This window comes from Heliangelus exortis, chromosome 22 (genome assembly GCF_036169615.1).
Source record: "Heliangelus exortis chromosome 22, bHelExo1.hap1, whole genome shotgun sequence".
Classification (NCBI taxonomy): domain Eukaryota; kingdom Metazoa; phylum Chordata; class Aves; order Apodiformes; family Trochilidae; genus Heliangelus; species Heliangelus exortis.
Window position 1 is genome coordinate 3272396 of NC_092443.1, and position 24446 is coordinate 3296841.

A 24446-nucleotide genomic window follows, 5' to 3' on the forward strand; every position below is an offset into this window, starting at 1 on the left:
CCGCGCCCCCCCCGCCCGCCCCCGCCCCTGCCCCCGCCTCCTGAGGCGATCCCCGGGGACACCGGATCCCCCCGCCGGCTGCCACCGCGCCACAACGCTCTCCTTCCACCGCCGCACCGCACCGCTCGCCCGGCCGGGAGGCAGCAGGGCCCGCCCGGTGAGACGGAGCCCTTTTAAGAGGCCGCGGGACGGCGGGAGGAGGGCACCGGGAGGCTCTATAAAGGGCGGGCGTGCGGCGGCCTCCGGTGACAGCGGGGTGAGGGACGGCCGAGGGCGGATCCGGCAGCGCCATGGATTTCAACATGAAGAAACTGGCGTCGGACGCGGGGGTTTTCTTCTCCCGTGCCATGCAGGTGAGGCGGGCCGGGCCGGGCCGGGCCTTAGCGCGTCACCATGGCAACGGCGCCTTCATCAGAGCGAGGAGGGAGGGAGGGGGGGGGGCTCGGGCCTGGCCCTGTCAGAACCTTCCCGGGGCACCGGGAGGGTGGAGAAGGGGTTGGGGACTGGTTGGGTGTCACGGCCACCTCCGGGCACTGGGTCCTGCTGAGTGCCGGAGCCACGGGTGCTGCTGCGGTGAGAACCGTGAGGCAAAGAGCCCCGGAGATGCTCTGGGGAGGGGAGCAGTGGCTGGGGAGGGAGGGAGAGGAGTGTGGAGGAGACGTTGCTTGCCTAAGGGTTGTGTTCTCAGAGGAAAGCTTATCATGCAACCAGCAGCTCCGTTAGCCGTGCCCAGAGCCATCAGGGAAGGGTGGGATTTTTGCTGGAGAGGTGGCAGAGGTGGCCTTGCAAATGGTCTGCACTTCAGTCCCTCGGGAGGTGATGTGGCAGTAGCTCCCAGGCCCTGAGAAAATCCAGGGAGGGACAGGAGCTGCTGAGGCTGAGCAGGCAGTGTCCCTGAGGGCTGATGTGGGATCAGGAGCACCCTTCACAAACTGGAGAGCAGGAGCTTGCTGGGGATGCAGTGAGGAAACTTGGGGACCCGTGAGGAGCAAAGTGTGCAGCAAGAGGCTGCTGAGTCTGCCCATTCCCTGGGTGTGGGATAATGGGAAAACTCTTCCTGGGGGGACAGCTGAGGAGAGGTAAGTCAGAGAGGGTTGGGATCTTGCCTGAAAGGTCAAGTCCAGGTGATGACTCTGGGTCTGGGCTCCTTGTTCAACTATTGTGTGGGGGTTGATAAACAGAGTGGTGCTGTCTTGTTCCAGACCTTCTGTGCAGTGGGGTGATTCTGGCTCTCGTAGGAACTGGGCTCCTGTAAACAGATATCACCTCCTGTACCTCTGCCAATGAGTCATATGTTATGAAAAAGAGAGATATTAACTACAGGTGCAAAATAAGGAGCAGATGGAAAGCTTAAAGATGTTGTTCTGCTGCAAATGACCTTGGTAGCAGAAGAAAGGAAGAAATGCTATGGAGAAATCTCATGTTTAGAAGCCTTGTTGTAAGTCTCTGATAAGTGGTTTTTAGCTTCAAGGCGTAGGAAGGAGACAGGCATGGGAACAGTGTCTGCACACAGTGGTTCCAGAGCTGGGAGGCGTTTATAAATAGTGGCTTCTGCCTGCTACACCTACTCCTCATTATCTGCTACATGAATATTCATATGACTAATCACAGTAGTAATTTCTTGAAACAAAATGGGCACTCTGGATTTCTGGAGAGCGTGCAGGTGTTTGGATAAGGAAGGGAGACTGGAGGGAAATGGATCACTGAGGCTAAAAACTACTTTCTGAGATGTAATTGCTGGGGGAATTAGGACTGTTTGGGCTGTCCCCATAGAGTCCTGCTGCTAGTGTGGGTGAACATCACCCCAACTCCACCAAGAGCCAGAAATGAACAGTTGAGGTCTGCTGTTGGCAGTAAGGACTGGGTTTGTAGCACTCTCTAGCAGGGCAGATCTTCCAGGAGGAGCACAGACCTGCCTAGGATAAGCTCAGCTTTCTGTAGCATTGGAAATGCTTTCTTTGGCTCCAGGCATTTAACAAAGGGATGTTTTACTGGAACTGCAGTGACTGGGAGATAAATGGACTGACCATTACGTGCTGTGCCACTCAGACAGCATTAGCTGTTGCTGTCTGGCTGAGATGGCTGCCCAACACACAAGGGCTAAACTGGAACTGGAAGGGCTGTAGCTCTGCTCAGCAAGGGAGAAAGAGGCAGAGCATGATCAGCACACTGGACTCTCCAGTGTGAAGCCTCTGGGATGGCTTCCCTGCAGCTTAGTGGCTTCATCTGGGCTTCATGGCATCTCTCCTGCTCTCCTTCAGGAAAGGAAAATTGGTAGAAGCAGATGATGTAGAAGAGAAAGGCAGTGATGATCTCTTCCATCTTGGGAGGGGACAACAAGCTTCCAGGCTTGGGCAGCTGCAAGGCTGGAGAGCTTTTGTAGGACTCACCCTGCATTGATGCTTGCACCACCACCTGTCACAATGATCAAATTGGTGTCCTCAGAGGGGACCCAGCAGCACCTGCAGACAGACTTCAAACAGGTCATTCTCTTCATCTTCACTGAAGAAGAGCAAGGTCTTTAATCAGCTGCACCTTCCAGTTACCAGTACATGGGTTTGATCCCAAACCTCTGCAGAGGAAGCTGTGCTAACACCTCCACCTCCCTCCTAAACTGGCATCTCTCCTTCCAGAGGTGTCACACTGGGTGTCTCTGTTCTTAGAATACAAGCCAGGCTCTCTCAGGGATGTCTGGAAATAATTGTAGGTGTCTGTCTTTTGTCACTTCTGATGTAAAGTGGCTCTGGGTGAAATTGCCCAAGCTTGAATACAGCTTCAGGGTGCTCATCCCACTGCTAATGTAATTACTGTAGCACTGGAGGTTGACTTATCCTACCTTGAAGAAAGACAGACTCCCCCATCTCTCAGCTCTGCTGATAAAACAGCCTCTTCTCTGCTTGCTGACCTTGCTGGGGTGTTGGTATCTTGGGTGCTGGACACCTTAAAAGTCAAAAGAATAAGAGTGACTTTAAGATAAGGGTTCTGAGGGCAAGAAGCACAGGCCAGAGCATGTTTCCATGTGAAACACCCTTATGGATCCACAAGGGCAGTATTTTTCCCTTCTCATAAATGCCTTGCTCACGAGTTAACCAAGCTGTCCTGTTAATGGCTTCCTTCTGTCCTCTAGCACAGTTTCCCTTGGCTCCCAGCCCAGCTTTCCTGGCTCCTGGTGACCAAATACTTGAAGCATACTCCATATCTGGTCCAGAGCCACTGCAATTCAGGTAGTTTTTAGGTGCTGACAGAGTGGTTATGGCTCCTCTCCTAACGTGACCCTGCACGAGCTGGGATTTGCCTCAGTTGAGTTTTTTTGTGCCTCTGCTCACCAAAAGAACAAACATTACCATGGCCTGGGCAGCAGGAGCTGTTGAGAGGCTTCAGAAAATCCAATGGCCCAAACTTACTGCCAGGTGCAGGAGACTGTTCCTGCTTTAAGACTCCTGGCCCTGGTTTGATCTTCATGATTTAAGGTAGAAAATCATAAGTAATGTCCAGCTGGAAAAACTGGGCACCTTGCAAGTGGTACAAGGGCCTGAACTCTGCCACCAGCTCCTCTGCAAGGGGGCTGCAGCTCCCTGACCAAGCTCACAGCACCCAGCTGGAAGGGAGAGGGATGGAAAAGAAAAATAAATCCCAGAAGCCTGGCAGAGACAGAAGCCAAGTCGTGCTGCACTGTGCAAAACAGCTGTGGTGGTGGCAAAACTCAGTGGGAACACTGGGATTTTACTGCCCTCCCTGTAAAGGGGAGAAAGCACCAAAGCATTAGAACCTATTTTCAAGCTTAACCTCCAGGGCCTCAAAGCTCTAGGGCTGTAGGCACAACCTTTTTGATATTGTAGCTGTCATCCAGCTCAGCTCTCCTTGCCAGCAGCATTTCTCCCAACTCTCCTAGGAAAAGGGGAATTTCTCCCAAGCTGTGCTGCTGCCCTAACTGCAGTCCAGAACTAATCCTGCTTTTTTTGGGCCTGTCCTCCAAGTGCTGCTCTCCCAGACCTGTCAGCCTGCTTGCCCACAAGCTCTGGTGATGCATCTCATGTTCCTGCTTGCCAGCCAAGCCTCCCAGAGGAAACCCAACCTTTGGCTGAATTATTGATGCCCTGGAATGCAGCAGGACTCTCCCCTTCCTGGAGAGTGGCACTCACAAAGCCTGCCCTGCATTATTCATCACTTCCTCAGCTTCCCTGCACAGAGATGGGACTGGTGCTCAGCTGCAGGGACCTTTCCTGCAGGACAGGATCAGCAGAGCCTGGCACACTCTGACCTGCCCCATGATCCCAGAATGCAGACCCTGGAATTGGTTCAGGGCAGGAATGGTGACCCAACCATCAGGTTGTAGTCCTGCTCACAGCCTTTGAGGGGAAGGAAAAATAATGAAATAAATAAATTCCTAGGGACAGGAATATAAATAGGACAACAAATTCCTAAGTCCATTATGGGGGGAGTTCTACTGGAAAGGCTGGAGCAGCCCAGCTTCCTGAACTGCTGCCCTGCTTTTCCCTGGGGACATGGGCTTGGGGAGCAACATGTGAGGGGTTCAGCAGCTGAGATCTGCTGGCACTTTCCAGCTCAGCCCTCCACTTGTGTTCTGACTTGCAGAAGTAAGAACAAAGCAGCTGATAGGGTGAGGAGTGTGACTTACCTCTCATCTCCAGTGCTGGCTCTGCTTTCACCAGAAGCTTCAGCTGAGCTCACTGCAAGCTGCTCCTGCTCACCCCTCCACCTGATGGCACATTCCCAGCACTGCTGTGAAGTTGAGCAAGTTCTCTGATCCATCTAAAAAGGCATTTTAGAGGTCCCAGTGAGCTGGATCAGTGTCCCCAGGCACAGGTGAGGTAGTGGTGTGTGTTACAGGGGAGGACAAGAGCACCCTGCAGTGAGGTGGTACTGAGAGCCCCAAAACTGCTCAGTTCTGGACTTTGCAGCTGGTTTCTGGGCAGGGTGAGGGCAACACTAAAGGAATTAGGTGGAAATGGAGCAACAATCTTCCAGGATGTGAACCACAGCCTCCCATGCCTTTTGCACCCACTTCATGCCATTCATGCCCTGCTTTCCAACTGAGAGAAAGCCTGAATAAGAGATTGTTTTCTGGCCTGACCCTATAGAGCCACAGGGTGTGACAGATTCCTGCCCATCCTCTCCTTCTGGCAGAGCCCAGGCTTGTAGTGACCATGGTGCATGTCCTCAGCCCTCTTGCAAGACAAAAAGCTTTAGTGCCTGACCTAAGAACTCAGTGACCAAGTCCTGGCTGCTCCCTGGCCAAGTGCTGTGCAAAATGAGCCCTTTTATTCCACTGCAGTGGGTGAAAGGCTGGGTTCAGAGAACACCCACAAAGGGCAGTGATTCCTGTGAATATTGCAAAGGACCCCAGAGCTGGAGCAATTCAGGAGATGAGCAGTAGCTGTGTGGAGCTTCAGCAGTGATCTGACTCTGCAGCAATGCTGTAAAAAGCCAACAAGAAACTGGGTTCAGGCTTGACAGCTCCAGGGCAGGTGCTGGTGCAGGATGAGTCTAAACTGCAGGAAGAAGAGCTGGATTTGAAAGTGAGATGAGACCTCAAAAAAGATCTCTGAGAAAGGGAGGGGTGAAGGAGACTGTAATGCTAGCATCAAAGAGTCTGGGCTTGTTTCAGGGAGCTCTTAAACAGATGACTGGAGAATTGGTGCCAAATACCTGGGAAGTCCCAGTTTGCTGCATGGCAGTGACTCAGCCCAGCCTGGCAGAGTCTGAACACAGCCCTGAGCTTCCAGCAGTGACAGAGAGAGAGCCTCAGCTGCTCACACATGTCTGACAGTCCTGTGGGTCCCCCAGAATCAACCATCCAGGTACAAAGCCATACAGGCACCACCCCACCTCCAATCTGCTTTTACCCACAGAGCCAGGGCAAGACCGAGATGAAAATGAGTGCCAGGAATTGTGAAGCAATCCCTGGCCATGTGTGGCTGTGAGTCCCCTGTCCCCTGGGGGTTCAGGAGGGAGTGTGACTGGCCTTGCAGCTCAGTGTCTGTCCCCACCATCACCATGCAAAGCAGGGCACTGGCTCTGCCTCCCCAGTCTTGCCCAAACAGGTCACTGTGTAAACATATCTGCAGGGCTTGTATATCTTGGACATCTAGCAACATTTGCACACAGGGCTGGTAACAGGACTCCTAAAGGTTGTTTTGCCCTGGTTCTGTGCTCCTTATCTCACTTTCTTCCCAGCTCTGTGCTGCATGGGAAGGCAGCTGGGGCTCTTGGGCAGCCAGAGGAATGGAGCTTGCCAGAAAGGCTTTCAGGGGGGGCAGCAGACATCAGAGCCCATGAAGGGCATCTTGGTCCATCTGGAGCTGAGCTGTGGGATGCAGGAGGGCAGAAGGTACAGGAGCTGTGTTTCATTTAAGAGTTTTGGCCAAGCTTTAATCTCTTGACACCTGACTGCACCAGGTATTTGTACAGTAGCACCACGTCCTGATAACACTGGCACCAGAAGCCAGAAACAAGGGGCTAAAAGGACAACTGCAACATCTATAGGATCCCCAGTGCCTAAAGGGGATTTTTTTGTGATCCAACAACATGCTGCTTCCATCAAGAGCAGGAAATTATTCTAAAAAATACACTAAATTTGGCCAACATTACTGAGAGGAGTGAGTGGAAAATGGGAATGGGATGAGAGGCAATGGGATCTTCTCTCAGAAGCAATGAGGAGTGTCCTGATGTCTCATCTCATGCTACACCTCCAGACCTTATTAAAAGTTACTTATTCCAGAACACTTCTCAAACCTGGACTCTATCTCAATGCTTGTTACACTCGTGAGCAAAAATCTGCTCTTTTGCCCTGACAGATGTCTGTGAACAAAGGATGACACCTTGAGGGCTTTTTAACTCTACTCTTAAGATGAATGCATGAGGTGGGAGAAGCCTCAGTGTTTCATGGTAGGTCTGTAGCATGTTCATTTTGCTTTAGTACAACAAACCTTCATGACTTATCTCCTGCCTGCAGTTTACTGAAGAAAAGCTGGGTCAGGCTGAGAAGACTGAACTAGATGCTCACTTTGAAAACCTCCTGGCCAGGGCAGACAGCACCAAGAATTGGACAGAGAAGATTTTGCGTCAGACTGAAGTCCTGCTGCAGCCAAACCCTAGTAAGTCCAGCTTCTTCTAATACTTGAAATACTCAGTGCTAAAGGACATGCCCTCTGGCAGGGAGCCCCATTCCACTGAGGCTCTGGGAGCTGGAATAAACCTATTTTTGCAGGGCCTCTCCTTCCTTCCCTGTGTTGCTGGGAGATGCCTGTGCAGGGCAGCTCCCGAGGGCTGGCAAGGAACACATTCACACATTCTCCCAGTGCATGACTGAGGGCTGCAGGGGGTGGACCACCCAGTTCCAGGGGCCCATCTTTCATCCTGTAACCACTGGTGACATCCTCATCCCAATCCTCATCCCAGGTGCCAGAGTAGAAGAATTCCTCTACGAGAAGCTTGACCGGAAGGTTCCTTCCCGGGTCACCAACGGGGAGCTGCTGGCACAGTACATGACAGAGGCAGCTAATGACTTTGGGCCAGGGACACCTTATGGTAAGTCAATTACAAGCCCTGGGAATCCATCCCTTCCTAAGAGCATCCTCACCACTGTTTTGAGTTAAAACTTCCTCAGGAGTCCTCTTGGAGGGGACAGAGTGGCCTGCTCCTCTGGTGGCAGTCTGCCTGTTAGTATGTCAAAGCTGTTGCCAGAGAAGGAGCTTCTCTAGCACAGAAGCAAACAACCCACCTGGAGTTGGAAGTCTTCCCCCAGCATGGAACATGCCTTGCTGGGAAGTGAAAAGGGGCAGGGGTCTCCCCATTCCTAATATAGTCCTCAGGGCTGGCAGAGCTGGAGAAGAAATAAAGATACATGGAGCCAGGGTGGCAGTGCAACTGGTTACAGGATGCAGAAGCCATCCTGGGGGATTTCTGTGGCTTTCTAAACTAGCCTCAAGAAGGGGTTGCAGTGAGTAGCTTTGGCTTTGTCCAGTTTGAGCTCATTTTTAGTCTAAGGTGGTATCTAGTTGCAGAGAGTTTCTCTAGATTCTGAACAGAAGAACCATCCTTTAAACTGTGTCCTGGAAGGTGAGAGTGGAAACCTTTCTCTTGCAGAAAGAGAATAGGAAAATATACTGGGAAAGTTGGTGCTTGGCTCTAAGCCTCAACAAGCTCCTTCCTGACCACAGCACATCTTTCTGCTCTCAGATCCTAACAGTTGCCCCTTTCAGAGAAACAGAGCTGCACAGAAACACAGCCTCAACTTCCAGCTGTCCTTGGCTCTGCCACGAGCTTTGTTATTGCTCTCCAAATCAATAGCTGCTCAATAGTGAGTCCTGTTACAGGCAGAACAGCTGTAGCTGCATTTATAGCCAGCACTGCCTAATCAACTCATTTTTTTTCTGCTCTGGTGCTTTTTAATTTGCTGTTCTGTTCCTGTGCCTCTGTTTTATGGGACAAAGATCATTCTGTGCAAGCAGGTGTAGCAGTAAAAGGACATCAGTGGAAATAATGCCTCAGCAGATAAGATCAAAGCTGCTCTGGGAGCAGCTGAGAAGAGAGCTCAGGCTAAAAGCTGATGTAGCTGGGACTGAAGCTGGGGTGGTTCAGCCACGGGCATCTCATCCAGCCAGGCTGCTCTGTGCCTTTGTCCCCCAGCACTGGAGCCTGGTAGCTCTGGGTGAGTTGGCTGAAGCCACCACAAGGTTAATTGTTTTTTTTCCTGGAGTGAAAGGTTTCTGTTATTGCAGGGAAGACCTTGATAAAAGTTGGGGAGACTCAGAGGCGCCTGGGTGCAGCGGAACGGGAATTCATCCACTCTGCCTCCATCAACTTCCTGACCCCACTGCGCAACTTCCTGGAAGGGGATTGGAGAACTATCTCTGTGAGTATGGCACAGGGAAGGGCAGACAGGGAGACAACAGGACAGGAAGAGAGACAGTGCTGGGAGAACTCATTTTCCTTCCCGATGAGAAAGGGGGACTCCATACCTCCACTCTCAAAAAACACGAGGGAATACCAATCCTAGATTTGCTCAGGGCTCCCTCAGGGGCAGGGAAGGATTGTCAGTTGAAGTACATGAGGAAATTGCCTCCTTTTCTGCAGCTTAGTGGGCACCACCCACCCATAGGCTGCCTTCTCCTTTTTCCAGAAGGTTGGCCTGGGGTCCCTGGCAGCCAGGCCCAAAACTTTTGCTAACGAGCATTTTTTCTCTTTCTCCCAAGCATTTTTTATAAGGAAATACAGTTGATTCCTAGATGGTACCTTGTCCCTTCCCCTCCCCAACACCTCCCCAGACCAGTCTGCTCTTACCTCCTTCTCTGTCCCTTCCAGAAAGAGAGGAGGATCCTGCAGAATCGCCGCCTGGATCTGGATGCCTGCAAAGCCAGGCTGAAGAAAGCCAAAGCTGCCGAGGCAAAAGCAGCGGTAACTTTTCACTCCTTCACCTCTCTGTCCCTCTGAACCCAGGGCTTGGCTCACATGAGCAGTGCCACGTGCTCTCTGGACAAAAATTAGGCTACCCTACTATGTCCTGGCTCTGGCAGGCATGGGTGGGGTATTTTTCATCCTGTACACAAGGGAACTTGGAGCAGGAGCCATGTGCTGGTTCCTCAGATGCTCTCCCATGGGGCAGTTGATGAAACAAATTGTTCTGAGCTTCCAGAGTCTGGAAACTTCTACTTGAACCAGACTCCTGTCTCTCTAGTGATTACCAGACAATTTGTGCTAGTAACTAAAAGGCTGCATCTTCTGAGGACTTGCTCAGTTTCCCTGGGGGTCTCAAAGCAAGGCAAGAGAGAGCTGAGCTGGGAGGTGCAAAAGGGGAAAGGAGGCTGGGGCTGGCAGCTAAACTTGGTCTTCCCCAGGCAGGAATGCTGGGGTAGCTTAAGGGGTGGCTGGGGTCAGACTGTGCCAAAAGAGGTCCTTCCCTCAGCCTTCCTGTTCACTTAATTCATGGTGCTGTCTAGATACAAGGTAGTATTGCCCTCTTGACTTTAGGGAAACCATGGCACACAAACTAGGAAAGGTTCCAGGTCAGAGCAGTGCAGAAGGGACTGGTGAGTCAGTGTCACTGTCCACAGATCTGAGCAGTGGGGACAAGTGGGTCTGGGGCTGACAGGTCTGTCAGCTCAGGGTGCCCCCTGGGTGAGAGGGATCTCTTGGAGCTGGGCTCTCCCTGGGCCTGAGGCTGTGGAGCAGAAGGCAGAGAGAATGTAGCTGAGCACTGATGGCTTCCCTGGGGGGCCTTGGTGAAGCAGATTGCCATCCTGTAGTGCTCTGGCTGCTGGCACAAGGACTTGCCAATTTCTGCTTCCAGCCTGGAGCCAGGAGCTCAGCTTGCAAATGTGTGCAATCAGAATAGGCAGGAATCCTTCCCAGTCTCTGGGACACACTGGGATACCAGCCTAGGAGCCTTGCCATGAGACCATTTTCTACCCATCTGCTCAGCTGGGCCTCTGGCCTTGCAGCTCCCTGGGTGGTTTCTCTTTTCCACATGGGGAAGCTGTGCTAAGCTCAAACACCTCCATCAGGGCTAACAGAGTGCTCAGGCCTGTATGGAAAAGCCCTGAACAAAGCTTTGGGTGGACAAAAGCAGTAGCTGCCCTGTTGGGAGAGCCTCCCTTCATCAGTCAGGTCAGATAGAGCCACTGAAGGTAATTTCAGGGATCCCCAGTTCCCCTTCTGAAGGGAATGGCTCCCCCAGTCTCATGGGAGTGGTGGCCATTGCCTTGAGCTCAAATCAGAGCAGGAATTCAGACAACTCCTGTGATTCCTCTCCCTTTCCAACCTCTTCCTCTTTTGCTTGCTTCCTACATGAAGTGATCTCAAAGCCTCTCAACTGCCCACAGACTCTTGGATAAAAAACTTCCCTGTAGCTGGAAAAGCAAAGTTTGTTTCCTGCAGAAACTGCAGGGCTGGAGCACCCCAGGCAGGGTGCAAAACCAGCTGAGGATTTCCATGGTGTTCACCCTAAGCCACATTTCAGTCTGGTTGCTTCTTGAAAACAGAGATAACACAAGAGAAGAGAAACCTCAGCTGTTGTGGGCACCCACTTCTTCCCCAGCTTAGCTTAAAGGTGGGGTCCCTGTCCTCAGGAGGACAAAGCAGAGGTGGAAGGTTCCAGCATGGGATGGAGAAGTGCTGCCTCTGCTCTGGGGGTGTTAACTCTCCATTAGACCACAACCTTCCCTGCCAGATGCCTGGGGTTCTGTGCCACACCTCTCCCCCCAAAGCTGGCCTGAAGGATCACACCTCTCCCAGCTCACCCCTCTCTTGCTGCTCTTCCCCTCTCTGTCCTGCAAACTCCTGTTCCCACAGCTTCTGTCTCCTGTCTGCCCCTCCAGATGTGCTGCTGCCCAGACCTGTGAGCTGCTCTGGGCTTCTGCATTTCCCTCAGACTCTGTGCTTTGTCCTTCCTGTTGATGCTGTTTTGTTTACTAACCTTCTTGTTTTGTTTCTTTGTAATTTGCTCAGTGTGAGGGAGATGTGAGTATTGACTGTGCTAACAGTGCTGTGATTATTTTTTTTTTTTTCCTTTTAATACCTCTCATTGTCTCTTTCCCATTTTAAATGAAAATTATTGCCCTTGTCCCATCAGGACTGGCCCTGGAGCATGGTCAGGGCTGTGGCTGCCTGGGGAAGGTGTCCCAGAAAGATGGGATCGTGTTGGCTGCCTGGAGCCCCTCTCTGGAGCTTGGTTCCAGCAACACTGCTTGCAAGCAGTGCTCAAGAGCCTCCCAGAAACACCCCCTCAGGCTCCTCCAGCTGCAGGCAGGAGGAGATCAGGTGGGGTTGGCAAGTTCCCCCTCCTGGAAGGGAGGCAGCCCAGAGACAATGACAGGCAGGTTGATCTGGTTGTGGTGCTGTTGTGTCCTCCAGGCTCCAGGGCTCTGCCCCTTTTCCCCTTTAGGAGAGCAGGAGGGGGAGGGAGGAGGCTCCATTTTCACCACTGCTTGCAAATACAACGTGTCCATGCCCAGGAGTGCAGGAGCAGCTTGCCTCCTTCATCCCATGTGCTGTGACTAGTTTGGGGACTCTCTGGACACCAAGGAATGGGAGGAGAGGTTACTTCACCTGCTTTTAATCTGTAAAAAAATAGCCAAGAAGCTATTTCTGTAAAACATCTCCTGGCCCCACAGGGAGCAGTCAAGCCTTGTGGCCCTGCTGGCCTCAGATCTCACTGTAAATGTTTCTCTCTCTAGTCAGGCTTGACTTGTATTAGGAATCACTCCTCCTTATTCCTTCCTCCAGCCATTCCCAAACCTCCTAGATGGTTTAAAAGATCTTTGGGACTGCCTGGCTGCTCTTCCACACACTGTGCTCACTCATTCCAGCGAATCGGCTCAGCGTGGTTTAAGCAGATCTGGGGGAGCTACAAAGAGATTATAACCTGGGAGAAGAAATGTGGGGCCTGAGGGGATTAACAGCCTGGCTGGGTGACAGCTGGATTGTTTGCCAGCCTTGCACACCAAGCCACTGCACAGAAACATCTCACCAGGAGGATGCCCTGACCCAGTGCAATGGTCCTGATATAAGCCAGCTGCTTGGGTGATCTCTTTGGACAACACTACAGCCAAAAGCCAGCCCAGGAGGAGGCCTCAGCTTAGCTTAGTAAAATAAAGAGACCATGTTATGTGATGGTCAGCAAGCCCACACCTCTGGGGAGGTGGCCTGGATCCCCCTGAGAAAAACCTCCAGAGTGTTTTAAGTCTTCCTGCCCCGAGGCAGAGGTTTAGCTGTGGAAAAGGTAGCTTGGAGGTTTCCTGACCTCTGGGATTACAACTCATACACTACCCTTGGCAACAGCAAGGTTTTGGACAAGATCTGCTTTGGCTAAGCCATGCCTCTGACTGAAAATAGATCTGCTAGGAGGAAACATGGCCAGAGGCTTGGTGAGAGTGAAAAGGAGTAGATGCATTTCTTTAAAGCCCCTGAAAAAGGATGCTCTGGTGCTAGTAAACATGCCCAAAGGACAAGGCCCTGTCCAGGGACTTATTTAGGACTTGTAGGCAGGAAACAAGGGGAAGGAAGGTCCTGCCCCTTGGACTGAGCCAACATGAGATGAGCAACCTGCTGGCTGCAAGGGGATGAGAAATACCTTTGAGATTGTGCTGCCTCATCTCCCCTCCAAGTAGCTGCTGTGGGAGGGGATGGCTGCAAGTATGGGCAGAGCTTCTAACAGTAGAAATATCTGCTGCTCAGGCACAAGCCAGGCCACATCCTCCTGCACAATCCTGGCTTCCACACACCACTGGGAGACCCCTCCTGCCACCCCTATAAATTCGAACTAAACTCCCATCGCAGACAGGAAAAACAAACAAACCAACAAACAAACCAACAAACCACTAGTCCCCTTCTTCCATCCATGGCCCACCCAACACCTCCCAGCTCTGCTGCATGCCTTGTACCTGAAGCTCTATTCCCCACTGCAGGCTGTGCCTGACTTTCAGGAGACCAGACCTCGTAATTACGTTCTCTCCGCCAGCGCCTCAGCGGTAAGATTGCCTCCTCCTGGATGTTGCCTCTCCAACCTCCTCCTGCCCCTCTCTTCACCTGACTTCAACTCAGACCTAGTGCTCTGCTCTTTTCAACATTTTAATGTGACATGGGCTGCCCAAGGCTCCTCTGACTCAGTCAGGAGGATGCTAAACCCCCCTCGTGGTCAGGGGCTGGAGCTTTTGCTGCTCAGTTTGCTCCCCGGTTTCTCTGCCAGTTTTTGTCCACGTTTCCAGTGGGAATCATCTAGCTGTATTGTATTGCTAGTGGAACAATTAAAAAGAAAAAAAACCCTCAAAGATTGGCCTTGCTGGGTAGTGTAGGCTGGCAGCATCACACACACAACTGCCTGATCAGTACTGTAGTGTCAGTGCTCAGAGCTGGGCAAGAGAAGCAAAGGGAGAGGAATCTCTCAGCCACCTCTCATGCCAGTGCAGGCTGCTCTATTCTGCAAATGAGGTCAATTTTTTTCCTTCAATCCTTTTTCCTTCAATCTCAGTGGCTGTTCCTCAGTCAGATGTGCTGGGGGTGGGTGATTAACCCATTGCATCTCTTCTGTGTTGCACTGGTCAAGTGGTTGTGGTCAAGCAGTGGGCTTTTTGTGCTGTGTTCATGGCTCCCCATTGCACAATGTCACATTTCTCATTAAAATGTTGAAAACTGGTCACCTTGCTTCCTAAATAGCATTCAGAACAACACTGATGCCTGCTAATAGAATAACTGGGGAGTGGAAGGGCTGGGGAGGGGATCTGTAGGGAGGAAAAAGAACAGCCCAGCCTTCCAGCAAACAACCAAACATCATGGAAGCAAGTTGGATTTGATTAATGGGTAACTCATCCCATTTGGAGAAAAAAAGAGAAATGGCTGAGCTGATAGCATCAGTGTTAGTTCCCAGGGGAATCTGTCCAGACCTTCTTGGAGACCAATGCTGGGATCAGAAGTAGCTTTGTACAAAAGCCAGAAAACTCATTCCATAGATAACTGGCCCGAGGCTCCTTAGGAAGAAGCTGCAGCAATTGCTCCATTTCCACCTCCTAGCACAGCAGCTGTGGCTCTGGCTTCTCCCTTGGAATGCTGTGTTCCAAGCAGAGTGCAGGTATTGCAATAACAGATTCAAACTGAGCTCCAGGAGAATCAGAGGAGAGAAATGGCCTTTCCCTGCCTCTTGATAGCTCTGATTAGAACAGAGCATCCTGGCCATTCCCAGGGGCTTTGTAAAGCAGACCTGAAGGCAAGTTTGTGTATAACATCCATTAGCAGCTCACAGAGTGCCAGGTGCTCAGCTGGACCTGTCCAACCATCACCCAGCTGCCTGGGGAACAGATGCCAAGCACTTCAGTGGTGCCCCTGTAGAGCTCTGACAGCAGTGATGGTGACACCAGAGAGGGGGAGCAGGGCTCTGGGGCTCCAGGGAAGCAGCCAGCACTGACCTGGATCCCTTAAACACGTTTGGTCACACAGCAGAACCTGCTACAGGAGTGCCAGGAGGAAACCTGGAGTACCAGGAGGAGCACCCAGCCAGCAGTGCTCCTGGTGGCTCCCAAAACTCTGTCAGAAGTTGGAGCTGGTGGTGGAAGTGTCACCTGAAGCCCAGCAGGGGTGACCTGAATACCAAGTGACATCTCTAAATAGCAAAATGGGGGCTGAGCCCAGGCTGCTCCCCAGCTCTTTGCAGGCAGGAATGGTGTGCAAGAAGCTCCCTAATCCCAGCATTCATCCCAAGGGGTCAGCAAGGTAGGAGCTCTTCATCCTCTTGCTCTGCTTCTCTTCCAGGCCAGAGTCCTTGTGCTACTTTAGTCTTAGTGCTGGCAGTGGAGAGCAGGGGCTGCTGCTCACCTGGCTGCTGAGCTTTGCTCCCTTTTTGGGGGAGGAATTGCTTCTGCCCAGGTAAAAATGTTTATCTTACAGGTGAGCAGAGAGGTCAGCTCTCTCCTGGACCACGTGCCCTCACAGCAGGGCTCTGATTTGGATTCTAAATTTATATTGGGTTCTTTTTTGAGAGGTGAATAACATGGTGCTTTCAGGTTTTGTTTTTCCCCTTCTGTAACAGGAGGGCTTAGATGGAATTAGATCCACCTGGAGACAAAGCACCTCCCTTGTTTTTGTATAAGTTGGAGGCTGAGGAGCCATTTCTCCTCTCTCCCACACTGACCTTTGTTTTTGTGTAAGGTGTAATGTGGGCTGTGTAAGCCTAAATATCCCTTTCCTTCAGACCCTGCCACTTGTCATGTGCTGTTCTCCTAGGAATGATTCCAAGAAAAAAAAACATATTGAGTACCTTAAAGAGGGTTCCTCTGGCTTGAGCTGGGGGGGAGGAAGGCAAGTGCAGATCATGGGCATTTCTGCTCCCTAAAACACTTCTGACTACAGCCATGTAGTGCCTTGGCCCAGGGATGGATCTGGGCAAAGCTGAACTGCCCCAGATCACCACAGGGGTGGAGATGGAGATTGCACAGCAAGGCAAACAGGAGAGAAAATAAATCCAGCTACAAATTCAGAACTGAAATTATTAAATGGGCCTGAAATGACTTAAGTACTGTCTTAAATAGGAAGACCTATGGCCAGAGTGGAAAAGCCCCATGGCCCCTGGAATAAACCTTCCCCCAGAACCAGGAGAAGTTGCTGGTGGAGGCCTCGTGCCAGAGCAGCACTTCAGGCTGGGAACTGCTCCTCAGCTGCCTGCAAGGATCTTCCCATCTCTGCCTTCCAGAGCAGGAGCTCTGAGACTGACAAAGGGCCCCATCTGCATGGGTGAAATTGCCCAAGCTTTATGTGAACCAGTTCCTGGTTTGCAGTAACAAAACAGCCAGCAAAACATCAGAGAAAGCACCAAGGACACCACCTCCAACACCAGCTCAGAGAAGAAGAAATGCCACTCAGGCTACATACCATGGAACAGGAGCTGAGCTGTGAGCCCAGGAACCTGGTGTGAGCCCTTCCTCCTCCAGTCCTTCCCCAGGGCAGGCAGCTCCTCCAGGTGCTCCTTGTGGAGTTGTCTCTGCACCTGGAAATGGCACCCACAGCCCCACCTGAGGGCATTTCCTGGGGAGCAAACCTTGGGGAGGTTCAGCTGGGAGAGCTTGGGTCATGTTCTGCATCCCACAGCACCCAGCCTGGGGCTGCCTGCAGTGCAGGGCTGGGGGAACCTCCCTGAGCTGCAAAGGGGACATCTCAGGGTGAAGCTGAAGTCCCCAGATGCCATCTCCCCTGTCCCCACTGCTGGGGGGTGTTGCTGGCAGGCTGGGGTGCTCCCAGTTGATCCACAGTTATTTCTCTTTACATGGCTGGGGCTGAGGGAGTCGTTTTGCTGAGGAATGGCCAAGCCAAGGACCTCTGGGAAGGATCAATGTGGTTTTTTCTACCTCTTCTCTCCCTTTCCCATCACTCTGTGTGATTCTTGTCAGTTGTTTCACGTCCTGGAGCCAGATCCCAGCAAGCAGCTGGCAGTGTTGTGCTGCCCTGAGAGTTCCCCTGTGGGTGAGGAGAGCAGGGAGGAGCAGTGAAATGTTCTGCAAATCCAGCCTTTATTTACTCCTTGCTGTTGGCAGCACGGCCTGGCTGGATTATGATCCCATTAACCTGAGCTCTCTAAACTGGTGGATGAGGAATGCTTCTGGCTTGAGCTCACGGCAGCTCCCAGGTCCTATCTGTGGGCTCAAGCAGCTCACCTGCCTCTCCCCAATCCTAAAAGAAGGGCTGTCCTGCAACACCAACCTCTGCAGCCTTCAGCAGGATAACTCTGGATGTTCAGGGGATGTTGCTGATTGATCCTTTTCCTCCTGGAGCCCCATGAACACACTTGCTGTGGCAGCCCTGGCAGGGAGCAGCAGAGCTGGCAGGGATTTGTGAAACCCAGCTCAAGGGTGCAAGAACCAAGGGAAAAGGGCAGGGATGTGGCAGCTGCTGCTGGGTGAAGGGCTGGCTTGTCCCTGGAGCTGGCCTGCTGTGTCCAAGGAGCATCCTTGCCAGTTGGTGTTGTTGCTGAGTGCCTCTCGACGTCTCCAACACTGATCTCCTTTCCTGTTGCTCTGTGGCCCCTGCAGCTGTGGAGCGACGAGGTGGAAAAAGTAAGTACCCAGCTGAGATGGTGCTCAGCCCTTCTGGGGTTGTTCAGGGGGTGGGGGTGAGGGGGCTGCAGGCTCCTTTCCTGTTCCCGTGCAGGGAAGGATCCCTGGGATGTTGCTGTTGTCAGCCCTGCTCCAAGTGTGACACCCGTGGGCTGGGGAACACCTTGGCTGTACCTTGGGTGGGATTGCCCTGGGGGTTGTGATGAAAATCAGCTCTGGGAGTCCTGCCCCCAGGTCCCAGGAGCAGAGGTGATGCCCTGTGAGGTGATTTCAGCTTTGCTCCTGGGGCAGAGCCCCTGCCTGCTCCAATTCTGCATGTGCCATGCATCCCAGCATCCAGGAGCCCCTTGCCTGCTTGTGCTGGCTCCAAGCAGGAATTCTGAGCAGAGCTGGAGCATGGACAGAGGGTTTCCCCACAAACAGCCCTGGCTGTTGGAGGGAACAGCTCTGTCAGGAGGGCAGGGTGGGAGGGTTGGAGCCTGTTGTGGGGCTCGTTGTGTCTGGGTGAGCTGCACTTACCCTTCTGAATGGATGCATGGAGGCAAAATAGCAGATTTTGGTTATTTTCTGGGCTCCACAAGAGGAGTGTGACTTATCCATGAAGATGGATGGAGGGCTGCTAGTGGGCTACAGAGCAGGGTGAGCTCTGTGGAGCTCCAGCATGGTATGGAGCTTCCAGAGACACCTTCTGGGATCCTATTTCCTTGTCATACCTCAAACACCAGCAGCAGACACGAGCCTGAGCTGCAGGGTGGCAGAACAGCAAGGTGCCTGCATGCTGTGCATGAGAGCAACCTCTTACTCCAAATGCCTCATCAGAGCAGACTTGAGTTTGGCCCAGCTCATCCTGTACCCTAAATCCTTCAGTCCCTCAAACAAACAAGCTGACTGCAGGCAGCTGTGAGCATGTGAGGCTCTGTTCTCCTCTCTCTTTGGTCTGTACTGCTTGGATAGACCAAGGTCTGTCAGTAAATTTCAAAGTTCTCCCTGCCTTGGAGAAGCAGAGGACAAGAAAGGACCTCCTGGGTCCTGGCTTGGTGGGAAATGACATCCAGAACCAAGTGGAGCTGGGTTTGCCTCTCACAGATCTGCAGCTGCTGCTGAGGAATCCGCACAGCTCCCAGGAGCAAGAACCCCTGGGTGCTCAGGGAGGGATTGCACAAGCCCTGTTACATCCCCCCTTCTCCTTTAAATAATCCCTTTTATACAGAGGATGTAAGAAAATAGATCAGTTGCAGCTTAAAAGAGAAAAATCTGATTAAAAGACACGAAAAGCATCGGGGCCTTTCCAAAGCAGCAGAACTGCTGCAGAGCTGTGCAGGAGGCAGGGAGCCCTCTGATTGCTGCACTGCCTGGAGAAGGGGAAAAGGACACAGAGCCCATGCTCCTCCTTCCAGCAAGATGAGGCTGGAGGGAACTGGTGTGTTCCAGTTGGTGTTGGATGCTGAGGAGGAGCAAGTTGCCTGCTTGTCAGCCCTTTGCCCCTGGCAGCAGGAGAGCAGAGCAGGCTCCAGAGCCCCTGACTGCTCCTGTGCTTCTGGAGCTCTTTGCAAGGACCCCCCCGGGTACTGCAAAACTGTCCCAGTGTTTGTGGTGAGGGAGAGATGCTCTGTCTGCTTGGTAAATGGGGTCTCCAATATCAGTTTGTCTTGGAATTCCCAATGTCTGCTGCAGAGCAACCTTCTGTTAACCATTGTTCAGCTCTTTGTAGCTCAAAACAAGTCACGAGCTTCAGAGGAGAGCCTGGGGTTGGGTTGGGTTGGGTTGTGCTGGGATTTTCATCTCCATTGTGGAGCAGTGTAAATGAGGAACAGCACTTGGGTGAAATGCTCCCTGGCCTCAGCCCTTGTGCTGCAGTGGTGCAAAGGAGAGCAGCCCAAGCTGCATTTCTGGAGAGAAACATGAGGAGCATGAGGAGGATGAGGAGGATGTCCTGTTCCTCTGCCTGAAGGCTCAGAGATGGAGTTCCCAGAGCTATTTTTTTTGCAGCTCTCAGAGAGATGCTGACCCTGGGGCTGGTCCAGTTGCCAGTGTTGCCTTTGCAGGGATCAGTGAGCAGCACAAGCTGCCCAGTTCTGAGTCCCTCAGCAGGCACTGAGGAGAGGAGCTGGCATGGGGCTGGCTTCCCACATCCCTCCTGATTTCCAGAGCCTCTCCACCTTCATATTCACTCTTGTGGGAGCAGGAGTTTCCTAGCTTCTTGCATCAGTCTTGAGCTGCCATCCCACATCCTGCAGTGATCCCGTGGAGGCTCAAGCAGGGATCAAGTGGAAATACATCCAGAGGCCTCTGGGATCCTCACCCAGGGTGTCTTGTGCCTGCTGTTCAGTGTCACGGGTGCACGGGGATCCACGGGGTGCACTTGGTCTCAGTGCCAAAAGAGGGGTTGGTGGGGGGGGTGGGTGCTAGGAGAAGCAGAAGGGGGGTCCTTGCCTGGTGCTGTCTTGAACCCCCTGTGCTGTTCCACAGGCAGAGCACGAGCTGAGGCTGACCCAGACAGAGTTTGATCGGCAGGCAGAGGTGACACGGCTGCTGCTGGAGGGGATCAGCAGCACACACGTGAGTGGCTTCCTGGGTAACTGGGGGGTGACAGGGACTACAGAGACTCTGGATCCTTTCTTGAAGGGTGCCAAGAGGATGCTGGAGCCCTGCACTAGGAGCAGAGGTAGGAGAGGTCAGAAACTTGGAGGCTACAGCAACTTCCTCCTAAAACCTGGAATATTCCAACAAAAAACATAATGAAGTATGTGCATTGTGGCACCTGCAGTTCTGCAATCCTCTAAATGCTTCCAAGCCAGAAAAAAATGGGGTTTTTTTCTTCACCAGAGCTGTGGAATAACCACATGGGCATTGATAAAGTGCCAGGAACAGCCTCCTCTCTGAGACCACCCTTGGGCCCATGCAACATTCCCAGACTTAACAAATCAGTGTATTTAAGACAATCAAGTGACTTAAATCCTGGTGTGCACAACTCTGTTTTCCATGGGGGGAGGCAGTAGCTGCAGGAAGAGGGTTCCTGGGCCTGGCACCCAAACTGATCTCCTTCTCCCTCCAGGTGAATCATCTTCGTTGTCTCCATGAGTTTGTGGAGTCTCAGACCAATTACTATGCCCAGTGCTACCAGTACATGCTAGACCTGCAGAAGCAGCTGGGCAGGTGAGAAGAAGAACAGCTCTAATTTCTCTAAAGGTTCCTCAACTGGGTACCCCAAGCTCAGGCCTCCTTCCCCAGCCTGCATTATAACATGGGGTAAAAGTTTTAAAGCCCCCTCCAAGCTCTGACAGAGTTCTGAGTTTACCCAGCTTACCCACTGCTGCATTTGGAGCAGGCTTTGCCATGGGGTTCACTGGGGTTTTATACATCCCTCCCAAAACATGGGATGAGCTGTGAGAGCTCAAACACTTCCTCTAAATTAATTAAATCACATGGGAGACCAATTCCTGTTGCCAAGCAGCAAGCTCAAGTGCACTCCTGGTTCTGTGCTGCTGCACACCCTGTGGGCAGGGACAGGGACAGGGACAGGGCTGTCACAGCAGTGTGGGGGGCTGGTCTGACCCAGGAGGGGCTGTTGTTGTCTCTGCATGCTCACTCACTACTCCTGTTCCCTTCTTTTCCATGCTGGCAGCTCCAAAGGAGAAATGTAAGTAAGATGTTTCCCTACTCACCGTGCAGTTCAGATGTCACAGCTGTCAGTTGGAGCTCTTGAAGGCCACCTGTGCAGTGTAACTACTGAAAGACTTGAGTTTTTTCTTGGTTCCTTACCAGAATTCTGCTTTTTTCTCCTGTGTCAGATTTTCAGGCACATTCATAGGCAGCCCAGACTCCACAGCTTCTCCTGCAGCTGCTACCTCTCCTCCAGCAGTGTCTGCTGCCACAGTCCCCACTGTGCCTACAATCCCAGTTGTGCCCACAGTTGTTGGGGTGCCCAACACCCTGGCAGAGGGTGTACTGAACCCAAATGAAGTCAAACCTCCTGCCAGTGGGACACGGAAGGCCAGAGTCCTCTATGATTATGAAGCAGCTGACAGCACTGAGCTGGCACTTCTTGCAGATGAGGTTGGTGACTTTCCCTCCTGTTGAATTTTGCTGTAATTGCCCAGCAGCCCCTTGCATGCTCATCAAGAGCTCTGTTACATTCCCTGTTCCTAAAATCCCTTTTTTATGGAAGTGCTTGATAGAATATTTTTCTTGATGCTGGCACCTGCCAAGCTGCAGTGAGCTTGTGCTCATGGACATTTGCTGTTCAGGAATATCACCCCAATAACTCTTCTGGTCCTGTTGGGAGTCCAGCTGAACCCAACTAACACCCCAGTACTTGGTCTCTTCACTGTGACCCTCAAATAGAGCTGCCTTAGCTGAGGCAGAGACAAGCTACTGGCTGGAGGCCTGCTCTAAGCATGCTGAGAAAAAGGAAAGTCAGCAAGTAGCACTCTCTTGTTGGCTGAACCATCCAGAAGGGATGACATGGCAGTATCAATCCATCCTGTGTGCAGAAATACCTTAAAGTCAATTTGAAGAATGAAAAGGCAACAGGGACACACTGGACAGATTGCTGTAGCTCTTCTATTAAAGCTGCAGACAGCTCCAGGGACAGGGCACAGGTGTCCCCTACGTGAACCTCAGGCATTTTTGTTCTTTCAGGATCCATCTGACTGAACTCCTCAGCTCTGTCTGCAGAGCAAGCTCCTGGCTAATGCTCTCTTCTCTCCCCAGATGATCACTGTGTACAGCCTGCCAGGTATGGATCCAGACTGGCTCATAGGGGAAAGAGGGAACCAGAAAGGGAAAGTTCCTGTCACTTACTTGGAACTGTTGAGTTAAACATCTCCGGGAAGCAGAATGTACAAGCAGAACACCCCTCATCTCCTGGCACTTCCAACACGGATTTCTTCATCCGAGACCATTGCTCTCTTCAGGGCTGACACTCCATTGCTAATAGGGGAATTGTGGGAAAGAAGTGGCAAAACTCTTTCAGTAAGGTTTTGGGAAAGGGTTGGTGGCACCCAAGACTGAATGTGTTAACAACTACCAGTGCAGCCTGCTTTGAGGTCAGTCTGGATGCTGCAAGATTCCTTGGTTCCTTTCTCCTCCCTCCCCTCGCCGTGTGTCTGGCAGTGGCTTTCCCAGGGCCAAAGAGCTGCTGCTCCCTCTGCAGCTGCTGCTGGAGTTTTTTACCCTTCCCTTGTGTCTGTTGTGGGTCAGTGCCTGCCTCCCCCTCCCATCCTCCCTCCTTCAGCAGCAGAATTGCCCATGTCAAACCACCAAGCATTCCAGTGGGGATGGGTCCCACACAAACCTTCTGAGCTGTTGTAGCTCTTAAGGTGAGGAGGCTGAATTTAAGAGCCTGTTAACCCATCCCCTTGCTCACCTGTGGGAGAACAGGCACATGAGGCTTTCCAGGAGCCACCTGTGGTGCCTGATGGCTTCCATGGACAACTGTCTGTAGCTGGAAGGAAAATGGTGATGACCAACCTGAGAACAAAGGGCCTGTTGTCAGAAACCAAACCTCAGTGCAAGGGACCATGCATCTTGCTTGCATTTCCTCTGAGAAACTGCTCTTGGACTGCACACAGTTTACAAGCCTTTTTACAGAGCTTTGCTCCCTGTGTTGATTGTCCAGGCTTTTTTTTCAGTGTGTCTGTTCCAGGCATGTTTTAGCCTGACTTTATTTTCACCTCAGCTCATTGATTTAAGTGATGCCTCCCCCCCCCCAGCAGTGAACAGATCTGGTGCAGTACAGGGAAGGTTTTGTCCCTCTTGTCTCTACCAATGAGCTGTTCTTGGCCATGCACACACAGAACAATCCAGGCTGCCCTTGATGTTTGTGCTGGTTTAGCTCAAAGGGAGTGCTTGGGTGTGTAAATCTTTCAATTCCCTAAGGAGCTTTTTCACACCTAGAGCTCAGCTAAAGGACTCCCACTGCTGGGTCACTGGTTTTCCACTCAAGCTGGAGGGCAGAGAAATTCACCTGCACCAAGCTCTCTGTTCACAACCTTCCCCTTGGTATGTCACAACTAACTTTGCTTGTTTGTTCTCTTTTGCACTTTCCCCACTGGTATTGTGACCACTCTAATGTAACAGGGCACTGAGCACCTGTGTATGTAGGGCTCATGGTTTTCAGCACTTATTTGCCAATAAACAAACTGCCTGACCTCCTGCCTCAGCATCTGGTGTGGGTTCAGGGCTGCTCTCCCTCTGCAGCAGCAGGGGCAGGGAGACAGCTGGGGTGGGAGCTGCTTCCTTCTGCTATCCCAGACTTGGGAGCTGGGTGGAAAAGCCAAACAGAGCTGCTCATCCTTCCCATCCAAGCTGAAGCTGCCAACATGCCCTGAGGTTGTGCAGTTCCTTCCCCAGATGAGACCTCAGCACTTCAGATTCAGGAACTCTTAAAGTTCCTCTTGAACAGCTCCTCTTGAACCTGACACAAAGCTACAGCAGCACTATGGCTTTAGCTGCTGAGAGACTGGAAATGCTATTCTAAGATCTAACACTTTTTTTGTTGTTATGGAAACTGGATCTGCTGCTTGTTTCAAATCCTAAAGCTTTGTCCCAAGCACCGAGCTGGGAAAGAACTCCAGGGAAAAGCAGCTCTTGAAATGCTCTGCAGTGTAGGAACAGCACTCATTTTGCTAAACTCAAGTGGCAGGGAACAGGGAAACCCCATTGTGCTGCTGGTTCAGTCAGTTTTACAATTGCCATGATTATCACTGCCAGATCTCCTTCCTTTCCTCCTTCCAGCACGTGAGCCTTCCCCTCAGGCCAGTGACATCCCCATTTCTCTGTTATTCCCAGTTTGTACCCTCCACACTCACCCTTCCCTGGGGCAGGAGGTGTTACCTCCTCCCTCACTGTCACAGCAGCTCCCCTCAGTGTTTGGGAAGTAATTAA

General features: G+C 52.0%; 1 protein-coding gene across 5 annotated transcripts; it reads left to right on the forward strand.

Moving 5' to 3' along the window:
- The first annotated feature begins 38 nt into the window (after positions 1-38).
- On the forward strand, positions 39-23710 carry SH3GLB2 (SH3 domain containing GRB2 like, endophilin B2). Of its 5 annotated transcripts, XM_071765766.1 has the most exons (12): positions 44-353; positions 6977-7118; positions 7423-7551; positions 8745-8878; positions 9328-9420; positions 13428-13490; positions 17535-17558; positions 20028-20117; positions 20614-20714; positions 21184-21198; positions 21350-21614; positions 22272-23710. In XM_071765766.1, exons 1-12 carry the CDS (start codon positions 291-293, stop codon positions 22377-22379), a joined length of 1227 nt encoding a protein of 408 aa, XP_071621867.1. In that variant the 5' UTR covers positions 44-290; the 3' UTR covers positions 22380-23710. The 5 variants fall into 5 exon arrangements, with proteins under 5 accessions (XP_071621869.1, XP_071621867.1, XP_071621868.1 ...); XM_071765768.1 differs by lacking the exon at positions 13428-13490 and having other exon boundaries at positions 39-353; XM_071765767.1 differs by lacking the exon at positions 21184-21198.
- The last annotated feature ends 736 nt before the right edge of the window (positions 23711-24446 follow it).